This window comes from Cornus florida, unplaced genomic scaffold (genome assembly GCF_030987335.1).
Source record: "Cornus florida cultivar Cherokee Brave unplaced genomic scaffold, ASM3098733v1 CherokeeBrave_3.0.0_Hap2_Chr06, whole genome shotgun sequence".
Taxonomy (NCBI): Eukaryota; Viridiplantae; Streptophyta; class Magnoliopsida; order Cornales; family Cornaceae; genus Cornus; species Cornus florida.
In genome coordinates this window covers 85703838-85715665 of record NW_026775576.1, presented here as the reverse complement: position 1 = coordinate 85715665, position 11828 = coordinate 85703838, and the positions used below count along the sequence as shown (strand labels likewise).

At 34.4% G+C, this 11828-nt stretch overlaps 1 protein-coding gene across 1 annotated transcript; it reads left to right on the top strand.

Annotated features, from left to right (window-relative positions):
• The first annotated feature begins 3397 nt into the window (after window positions 1-3397).
• Window positions 3398-10531, top strand: LOC132312525 (hypersensitive-induced response protein 4). The gene is made up of 5 exons (XM_059810915.1): window positions 3398-3679; window positions 7072-7192; window positions 7310-7401; window positions 8787-8883; window positions 9879-10531. The coding sequence occupies exons 1-5, from the start codon at window positions 3485-3487 to the stop codon at window positions 10241-10243; spliced, it is 870 nt and encodes a 289-aa protein (XP_059666898.1). The 5' UTR covers window positions 3398-3484; the 3' UTR covers window positions 10244-10531.
• Window positions 10532-11828: the final 1297 nt, after the last annotated feature.

Below are 11828 nucleotides of genomic sequence, written 5' to 3'. Positions count from 1 at the left end.
CCGGTGTGGTGCCTGCCAAGAGTTCTCTGACGATCAAATTAGTCACGGAGGTCTAAAAAGAAGGCAGGGATTAATAATAGTTTTTACGTCGTACCTTCTTTAATAACTTAGTGCCCTATTTATGGATGTCGATTGGAATCAAAATCGTTCCGCCGATGTCGATGGTTGATCTTATTTTCCGCTTGTGCGAAATCATAGGAGATTTGTTGTCAGATTTGTTGGGGATATGATTTAATCCTTTTGACCTCCTCCAGTTATAATAGGATTATTCTTACCTGTTGAACCACGTCATATTTCATTATCCTTGATAATGAAATCTAATCAATCTTATCGAGGGCAGGGTAGGTTTATATTTTTCTCTATCAAATGGAATGAAGTCTCAAATGGATTGTCTTTGCAAAGGTTAGCTGCTACTATGTGTTGGTTCATACGAAAAGCGATAAATGCTTTTGTTTTTAAGTCAGAGAGGTAGTCTGTTGAAAAAATTGTTTGTTTGGCTATCAATAGTTTTATTGAATATCAATTTGTTCAGGAGCCTTTGGATTTGATGTTGACTATTCCTTCCCTGATCGTGCCTATTGATCAATCTCGGGGATGGGTTAGACCACCTATAGTCTTATTGGTGTTCTTGAGGCTAATATTGATGCGACCGTCAACAAAAAAAAAAACTGAAATTGGTGGTGGGATGGTCATGAGAGATCATCAGGGAGTAATATTATAAGCAACAACCTTCTTTTTCTCTCATATTTCTGATCTATCTGTGGTTGAAGCATGTGTGTTGAGACAAACTCTATTAAGGGTCGTTGGATGGAATTGTGCAAAAGTTCAATTTGAAATGGATGTTCAGGTTATTGTTCGGATGGTGAATGGAAAGCTTTCTCGTCCTTTACACTTGCAGGTGTATATAAAGGACATTATTTTTTATTTGAAGTCTTCTCCTTCTTTCACAGTGTACTTTGTCAATCGGGAAGGAAATGTCCCAGCTCATACTTTAGTTAAGTATACTTTGCAGATAAAAACTAATGAATGTTTCTTGGACCATTTTCCTCTCGACCTTATGAGTGCTGTGGAACTTGATCGTAACTCTTGTTAATTTTATTTACCTTTCTTGTCGGGGGAAAAAAAAAAATTATTATTTCTTTTTTTCCTTGTAAACTAAACTTGAAAATAACTATTTTTTTTACTTTTCTTTTTTTCACTTTACTTTTCTTTTCCTTCCAATTCTATCAATCCAAATGAAGCTAAGAGTCTTGCTTTTCAAGCTAACTTCAGCTTGGAATCCTAAAGAGAGTGCATGTATAGGGTCTATCACTTACACCTCTTATTAACAAAAGCAATCTAAGTTCGTAGTCACATTTGGCAATGAGGTTGTGGAATTGACCCATATTGACGTAATATAAATAAATAAAAAACCAGTTATTACAGTTGTAATTTTTTTTTCAATCTCACATTTAGGTCTCAAAATGCAAAACATAGTTAAATACAAATGGATTTTTAATGACGTTTAGTGATTTTTTAAGAATTCTAAGAGCATCTTCAACTGTTGTGTATATATATATATATATTTATGTAAATCTGATGTGTCATAATAGATTTATACATTTTTTGTAAAAATATATTCCCTAATAATAACCAACCAGTGTCATGCTTGGACCCCACATAATTTTTATGAACCTACTTTATATAGGGTTGATTCCTTAGTGGAATGAGAAAGAGGGAGGAAAAATGAAATATGCTGATGTGGCGGTAGGTTGTGTAATAAACACAACAATTTTACACATTGGTGATGTGATAGTTTATCTTAACAGACTGCTAGAGATAAGAAAAATTTACATATCATACGTGTATATTTTACAAAAAATAATGTTTTAACAGACTGCTAGAGATGCTCTAACAGAAAATATAAAACTATACAAAAACTCTGTTTTGTTTTGTTTTCTAAAACTATTTCTTAAAAATTCAATCATAAAAAAGTCTGTTTTTAGAGAACTATACTTGTTTTCATATTTATTTTTTGAGTTATTAAGAACTGTTTTCAAAATTACAAACTAAATAAAGTATTATCTTAAAATAGATACTACGAGAACTCAAGAATGTATAAGATTGATACTACTTGGAATCAAATAGAGCGATATTTCTAGTACTTGTTTGGGTCCAAATTCTCTCAAATTAAGAGGCCCATTTGGAGGTAATTTCTGATTCTGATTTCTGAATATACAGATAAGGTAAAAAATAAGCAAACATATAATAATTCCAGGAAGTAAGCCTGTGAACGAGACCACTCAGGGAATAAGGGTCCACTCCAATCCCATGTTCAAAAGTTCGCCCAATGTTTTGGGCTGACCAAGTTTTCCGAGCATTGATAGCCCAAAGAGTGGATTTGTAATATCAATTTTATTATGTAAAATAATTTTAGAAAATAATTTTTTAATTTTTTAGTGTTACATGTTAAAATATTTACTGAGTAAAATATTTTATCAAAGCGTAGTAAAAATATTTTGTGTTTTTGTTGTGATCTTTTTTTTTTTTTTTTTTAGGACCTTTGCTAAATATTAAAAAATAAAATAAAAATATATATTTTATATCAAAACAAACAAAGAAAAATTTTGTGATAAGTTGACATCACTAAGTTGGTGATAGTTGGATCACGTGATTGCCATCATTAGTTATTAGAGACGATTTAATCACAACAATGCTTTTTTGTTTTTTTAACACAGGATGCTCTATCTACCAAAAATATAATAATAATAATAATAAATACCTAAAATATAGTGGGATTCACAAGAACAAAATAAAATATATTAACTTTATTTAATTTTTTTAATTGCGTTTTATATATATATTTTTAAAGGAAATTAAAGAAACATAAAGAGTATAAGAGAAAATAAAGAAAAATTAAGATATAATTTTAGAAATTTAAAAGTAAAAAAAAATAAAAGATAGTCGAAAGATCCCAACCACTTTATATTTGGAGGAGTAGTCGGCAATTCAAGTCGGAAGATTTATTACTTCTCTTTCTAAAAGAAAAATGATAGGTCTTTCGGTTAATTGTCGACTCTTCTTACGAATATAACGTGGTTGGATTCTATTAGAACTCTTAAAAAAATTTCCGTAAACATCTCTTTCTCTTCCACTCATTTTCAATCACGTTATATTCAAAGGAATAGTCAATAATTTAAGTCAATATCTATCACAGTTAAGATATAATTTTAGAGATAAGAAAGCTTATACATAATTTTTTAAGATAAAAAATAGTCCATTTGTATAACGAGTACGTAATTTTTAATGCACAACTACGTACCATATCTAACGCGCTGAGGTGGCATAAAACAAACAAAACCAAGTCCACGTAAAATACTGCATCCTCCTCTAAGATGCCGCGAAGGTCCTGTGGGGTAAATGATAGTATATAGACAACCGTCCGCTCCACGTCTTCTTCAAATACCTAGAGAGAGAAAACGAAGAGATTTTAGAGAGAGAAAACATGGGGAATGCGTACTGTCTCTTCTGTGGGTGCGTCGATCAAGCCAGCATAGGTGTGATAGAGCGGTGGGGTCGCTTCGAGAAACTGGCTCAGCCTGGCTTCCATTACTTCAACCCTTTCGCCGGCGAATGCCTCTCCGGCATTCTCTCTACTAGGATCAACTCCCTCGACGTCCGCATCGAGACCAAAACCAAGGTTATCTCTCTAGAATTGCATACTAGTATAGTGTTTTCATTCAAAATTGAATTACTTGAATTGCATACTAGTATATTGTTTTCGATCTTATCAATTATCATTGTAGTGTTACTTTTATAACATTTTTTTTTTTTCCCCTTTTTTGTGGGTATTTGGCGGTTAATTTTGAAGCGTAGAAGAATTTGTATAATTGAATTAATAAACAAACTAGGTTTTACTATGTTTTGAGTAAAACCCAACTAATAATTTGAGTAATTGAGTAGTACCAGAAAGCTTGCCACTTCCTGTGAGCATATTCAATTTCATTGGGATGTCATGGAAACGGTCGAAGTATGGATGTGTCCCTGGATGATTGTTGGTTGATTAAGATTTTTTTTAATGTTTTGGTGGATGAGTGACACTACTTGGGATGGTAAAGTTGATAGGGAAGGAAAAGAATTAGGGCTCAAAATTTTAAATTCACAGGAATTTAACTCCAACTGGGTATGGATAAACTTTGGTCCTTTCTTTAGGGTTATTTTTGTTGAGCCATCTTCTGCATAGCCCTCTTTAAGATCATTTTTGAAGTTTTTTAAATTGGAAATTGTACTGTAGTCTCATAGAATAATGGTTGTAATTAGGAAATATCAAATGGTCTTGAATCTTGATTTGATGCCCAGGCTATGAAAAGCGCCGAGAGAAAAAGACCCGTGAACCTTGCTTTTGAATCATCCATTTATGAATCAAAATTACTAAAACAGAAACATTCCCTCCCTGCTAGTGAACGGAGTTGTGCCGTTCTTCCTCAGCCATAAAGGATCTCAACCTGACGATTACCAGCTCAAAGCGAGGAGAGGAAACGACACAGAGATCATATGAGAAAGTTCTCAAGCTCAAGGAGGAACTCACGCCACTCTAGCAAGCAAGGAGGCAAAAGCATCAAGGAAGAACCCCAATTCCATATTTGGATTTGCGAGTATGTACCCTAGAGAAAAAGGCTGAAAAACATCTGAGGCACGCAAAGATAGGGAATCTGATAGGGCTAGAATGTGCCTTAGGTGGTGTGAATCAGATGTTTGATTTGTCACATTGACTTCCTCAGATTCATCATTTATGGATAGACTGAAAATACCAGAAGGTTGGTTTGGCAACAGATACTTGACTCATTCGCCGGAACATAGTACAGCTGTAGAGGAAGTTTTGATTGTTGTGTTCTAGACTTCTTCTAATCGACTACCAACTTCTTGAATTTATCATGGGAATTTGGTGTTATATGTGTTTACAACCATTGTCAATTGAATGGAATGTTTGAATCAATTGATAAAAAGATTCTCCATTCTGCATGAAATTAATATTGAATTATTGTCGCACTAAAATTATCCTATTTTTATTAAAATTGCTCATTATTACCTTCTTGTTTATCCATATATGATTGCATGCTTAGGAAGTGGGATTTGAGCCATGTGATTAATATGTAATAAATCAATCAAATTCATGCCAGGGCTGAACATACACTTGAAGCATTGGCAATATATGTGTATGTATCTTCTGAATGTTCGCATCTTAGTTAAGATGAAGTGGTACTAATCTAGTCTGAAGCTGAAATCATCATATTGACCTTCCTTAGTTATGGTCAAAATGTCAAATGTATTTAAAGATCTTGTTGCTGAAGCCAAAATCATCATATTGACTTTCAAGGAGGTAGAGTTTGTGGGTTGATGATAGGATTTCTTGCACAGGATTGGTTATTTATGGCCACAACATTCCCAACGATCCTCACGCCCTATTTTTTACAAATCTGCTCTGGCTTTCTTCATTGTCTGTAGTTTAGCTCTGTCTTCTCTGTCCGCATGGACCTCATCCTCATATATTAAATTATGTAGATAAACTGGTACTTCACAAGCAATATTTTCTTGCAGTACAACAAATAAGTCGCAAAAAAACAGTGACAATGTGATAAGTTACCTGACACCGTTAGATTTTACCTACCATCTGGAAAATCACAAACCAACCCAATTCAACATATTCTTATTCGAAGAACAGACTATTTAGTGCTGCTCACCATCCTCTCTATCAAGAGCTATACGCTTTTTTTTTTTTCTTTCTTAGTTGGTACTCACACACATACATCCACTGAGGCTTGAACCTTTGATCTTCCTTTGGAAAGTAAGAGCCTGATACCGCTAGGCCATTGGCCCATTGGTTTTGTGTACTTCTTTTAGTCATATGGTATCTTAATCCTCAGCTTCGACTCATGTTGTTTATGGCCTTGCCATGGTCTTTGTAGTGCCTTGAAATTAAAAAAGTTGTTGAATTATTTAACTCTTAGTGCTATGTATTTGACACTGTTGGTTCTTCCAAGATCAGTTGTATAAGGCTTACAGCCTGCTAGATACTTAAGTCAAATGCTCGTGTTCATATGGTTGAGTGCTTATGAACATGATAGACCAGTCGAGAAACAGTTGGGGTGTGATTTCATTTTACCATTTGCCAGTGTTAATTATTATGATTTTCTAAGAGAGAAAAAGCTCTCGATCTTCTGGTATATTCAAAGCTATCTTGTAGGCATTTTTATGATAACTAGTGCCTTAGTCATTGATGATCTAGTCAGAGTTAAACTTTTATCTTTGGTAATCTATTAAAAATTGTAAAGTGGGTTTAAACGAACGGATTCACTTAAGCGATAAGAGTCTTACCACATGGAAAACGTGTTAATGTTAGTTGGATTATTTAAAATGATGCAGTTCTGCTATATTTGGAAATGTTATGGAGTTTCAGAACAAGACTGCTCTAGCTTGTGTCCGTATAAGGAGCATTTCGTTCACAAGAAAAGCGAAGTTGTATCTAGGAGTATATATATAGATACACTGATGTTTATCAAAGAAACCCTAATATATCTGATATTCTGATCTGCCTCCGTAAAGATCAGATACACGTCTATAAAATCTATACCCTTTAAGGCATCCTACTGGATAGAAAAGATGTGCTTCGACAAACGGCTGTTTCTTTGCAATTTTTTCAGGTTTCAAGCATCTACTCTACGGCTATGGCCTAAAGTTTGTGTCTACAACTTCTCATCAGGCATACGGGGATTTTTTCTACTGCTTTGTTTGATCCAATACAAAACACATAGTTTTGTACCCATTCTTTTAATCAATAAAATTTCAATTTTTATTTTTTTTATTTTAGTTTTTTGCATCAACTTTTAAATTTAAGAATTAATACATGTGTGTTCATTTGTAAGTAGGGAATATTGTGGTGCCCTTACCTAAGTGATTGTGACCTGGACCTGGAGTTGTGATGCTGCGTGTATTAATTGATGATTCGGCATTTTTAGTTCCAAGCATTAATTTAGATGTGCAGCGTTTTCTTTCTGCCTAAAGAACGACTATAAATAATCCTCCATTCTGCAGGACAATGTCTTTGTGCAAATGCTTTGCTCAATTCAATACCGAGTAATCAAAGAAAATGCTGATGATGCATTTTATGAGTTGCAAAACCCGAAAGAGCAGATTCAGGCTTACGTTTTTGACGGTAGGTTTCATGATTCGAAATCCTTCTGCCTTTTTAGACAGTGTATATATTTATATACATATTTTCCTTTTCCTTAATTTTTTCCATGTCCTAACGCTGTCTAAATTGTTTTCTTAGTGGTTCGAGCCCATGTTCCAAGAATTTCTTTGGACGAGCTCTTTGAGCAAAAGGGTGATGTTGCCAAAACTGTCTTGGAGGAACTTGAGAAGGTAACTTTATCTGTTTGATGAATGCTTTCATTTCTAGAGGGATATTTTCATTGATTTTATCTTCTTGTCAATGGCAAAACTATATGGATAGATATCTTCATTAATTTTCTCTTCTTGTCAATGAAAAAACTATATGGATAGCTGCATACTTTTCTTTTTTATATGATACTTTAGCTTTTAAAAATCACTAATCACTTACAAGTTGGCAAAGTTAATCTCAAAGCTGAAGCTTAGGGCGTATTTCTGTACTTGGTATTCTAGAATTCCGTTGAATATTTTGTGTGATTAGAAAAAAAAAAAAGATTATACAGATTATGATTGAAACCTTGTAAAAGGTGTACATACAAAGGAATAGGCACATAAAGGGACTCAGTACTGCAGCCTTCCTGTAAAGGTTCTTTATTCAGGACTGAGGTGATGTTATAGATTAGCCCAAACCTGTTCCTTTGGTAGGAGCAGTGTGTTTTTCAAATGTATCTTAAATTAATTATGCTTTTCTTGTTTGTCATTAGTCATAATTTATTTTACCAGACTTATTTGGAGGATGTTGATTTTTCTTCCTATTCTAAAAGCCGATTTAGTTTTTTACTTACTCCAGAGCTTATTTATTATATGATATCTTTTAATCTAATTCTGATTCTCAATCTGGGTTGCACTTAATTATTAGTTATGTACTTCATTTTGTATAGGGACAATATAATGATTTTGACTCCTTGAGTGCGTTTCTGACTTTGCTTAATGAATATTCCTTGAAAGGTCTAATAATTGAATGGTTTCATTTCTGGACAAACTTAACTCTACTTAGCTGAAGGTTGGAAATTTTGTGGTACTGGTATTAGTCAAATTTTCTCATCAAGTGCAAGTTCATTTACTATTTCTATTGATTTACGGTTCTACGAGAACTGAAACTCTTGATAAAGAATATCATAATTTCCACTTATGGTAACTGAAAAAATGATTTGAAAATTTGTTTGTTATACTAATATTATCTTTTAGGTTGAATAAAGTTCATTAAAATTGTTAAAAAAAAGAAAAATTGGTTTATGAGGTTATGAGATCAAAACATGCATCTTGGTACTATTTGAGGAAGGGAGTTGTGCTCCTGAAAATTAAAAACAAAATTATTCACACTTTTTGCTTTTCTATTTTCTTTGTTAGGTCTATCCATACTCCTTTGAATTGCTTGAGATAGTTGTGCTTGATGAAGTTGTATTGATATTAAGCTGTTATTTTGTTAGTACCACTACGTTCTTTTCCCGGTCAGTTATGTGCTACTTCTTGCTAAAACATTTCTCTATGTTGTCTTTATATGGCTGAACTTGGTATTTTTTGCACTCAATGTATCTTGTCGAAAATGTCTTATGTGAGTTGCTTTCTTTTATTAGGTGATGGGAGCGTATGGATACAACATTGAGCACATATTGATGGTTGACATAATTCCTGATACTGCTGTGCGTAAAGCGATGAATGAGATAAATGCAGGTTTTGACCTTTAACATTTTGAACTTTCTGATTTTTGTTGTTTTAAAACCGAGTTATATGTTTTAAGATTCAGGTACAAACTTTCAGTTTCTTCTGCATTCCAGTAAAGCATAAGACATGCATTTTATGATGGAATATAATAGGTTGGAGATGGACTGACAATTTAGTGACCATTTTCTGTAGGCGAAGTTAGGATATTTATAACCCTCGTAACTACTCATTATTGTTCTTACATAGTATGCATGGAGCAATTATTTTAATAAATCTGTTAAGTTCATAACATCCATTTTAGATGTTTTACCCTCATTGTGGAATTTACGATACTTGAGGTGAGATACTTTTGGGGAGACTTCATATCTCAGTGAAATGAGGATATAGGGGAGATCTGAATTGTCAACAAGGAATCTCTTGATTACCTTGTGTACCTAAGGGAAAAAAGTCATATTTTTTTTCTTTTCTTTTTCAGTTCTTTTGCTGCAATCTGAGTCTATGTAATTGTAGACCGTTGGAATTACTGTATGAGACATGAAAAAGAAAACCATCTGTCGGTAGCATTATTTTGCCATTCTTGTCTTTTTGTTTTTATATTAGAAAGGTTATTTAAGGAATGTAGGTGAGGGATTTTGAAGTGTCGTGTCCAATCTTTTCATCAGTTTTCAGTTGGTTGCTCAATCCACTATTATTCACCCACTCCCCTGCTCCTCCTCCTTTTAATTATGATCTGAAATGGTATTGTGGATTTTCCAGGTCCATGATAGGAGCCCTTTTGCTCCTGCATTAACTGACAAGATTTTCCCAGTAGGAAAAAAATTAAAACTGAATCGAAAAATTCCTTTTCCATTAAGCTGTAAAACCAGTTTTTCGAGTCATGCATAGTTTTTCTAAATATCGTGATATTCTCATGTTATTGACATTTTTTATTACTCTGTTAAAGGCTTTGACCGTTCCTTTAGCTTATCTGCAACTGAACAATGCAGTGTTGATTTTGTTTACAGCTCAAAGGCTCCAGCTTGCTAGTGTATACAAAGGGGAGGCAGACAAGATACTCCAAGTGAAAAAGGCAGAAGCTGAAGCTGAAGCCAAGTACCTAGGCGGGGTTGGTGTGGCCAGGCAGAGGCAGGCAATAACAGATGGACTGAGAGAGAACATCTTGAACTTCTCTGACAAGGTGGAAGGCACCTCAGCCAAGGAGGTGATGGATCTCATCTTGATCACCCAGTACTTTGACACCATCAAAGATCTCGGGAACTCATCAAAGAATACTACAGTTTTCCTACCCCATGGTCCTGGTCATGTCAGGGACATTGGTGATCAGATTCGCAATGGGCTGATGGAAGCAACCAGTGCCAAGGTCGATTAACTTCTCAAAAGGTCTCTCCCTCTTGACAGATCTCTGAACGAGTTTGTTTTTGTTTGAGTTGCAAATAGAAAATCTAAATAATTAAACGGATTTGGTATTATATATAGGAGATACATTTGTGATATGTTGTCGGTGAGATTTACAGGTACAGTGGGTTTGAGATGTAAATAGGTTTTTACTTGCAGTGAAGAATTTGAGTTTGAAAAATAAATCTTGAATTGTGGAATGCTTTGCAGCTGCCGATATTTAGATATTTATCACTGCAAATATATAGACATATATTTTGTATTTCTATGTGTCATATGTGTTACGCTATTGTTTTAGGTTTTTGTTACAGACGGTGGATGGAAGGAAAACGTGGTTTAAACTTCAATTTAGCATTTTGAATCTCTGATGTTTGTGACATCTAGTTTCGTGTTAATATATAAATGCAGCAGTTACAGCCATTTTTCCGTATAGGTAAAAAAGATGACTAGAAAGGGCATAACTACGAGGTAAAGCGTTTGGGACTGTAAAAAAAATCTTTCTACGACTTTAAAAACATAAAATAGTTTTCAGACAAACAATTCTCTGAACTCGGGCCTTTTTCTAAGTCAATTTTCAAAAACAGGTTGAAGGTATTCCGAATGAAGTTGTATCGGCCTGTGATCCAATAGCAGGTTCAAGATATCCTGAATAAAAAGGTGGGCTTTGCTTTGCAACAACAGGCTCATGATGATCCAGCTTCTTTTGCGTTTTCACTCTCTTCTTTTGATGGGCCCACTTCACTCATTTTCTCATCCTTGAATCCCCACGAAAACCCTGCTTTTGAAGCCGACCATTAAATCGAGGCTTTGCAATGCTGGCTTTAACGGAGACAAAAAATCCAATACAATCAATCATTATTGATCCCCTCCACGCAAGCCAGAGCACTTTCTTGAGAAGTGAAAGCAATAAATCCAAAATCTTTGTGCTTAGTGCTTTAGTGCTTAGGCTCCCAGATAGCTTAACTTTCACAATTTCACCATATTTTTGACGAATCTCTTTTACCTTCTCTTCATTCCAAGCATGAGTCACGTATACTGTTTTAACCTTCAACAAGAAATGTGATACTAGTATTTGCACTTGAGCATTTTTGGTACTTTATTTACTCCGTATTTTTTACTTTTGTTAAGTGAAATGTATTTGCATCAATAAGTTCTGCAGGTACAGAATGCAACTTTCATGCTTACAAAACCAACATCATTTTTCAGCAAATTCATCGTTGTATTTCCAATACTGTAAACACACATGACATATTTGGGACCTTCTAGAATCAAATCCGCTCACTCGAAATCATTTCAGCAAAGTTTGGGTCACAGAGCTTTTCAGCATATTCATCATTGTATTTCTAATAATTCCGCGTCACTCGAAATCGTTTTGGCAAATTTCGGGTCCCAGAGCTCGAGCACAAACAGCTCAGTGTTCGACCATTGGTTCACGAAACAGCCCAGTGCTCGACCACAAATCCAATACTCTAGCACTGGTTTGCGACAAAAGGTTCCGCACCACTGTTCCAAATTTGTAAATTCATCGTCTTGACTCCAAATCATGTATTAACAATCCC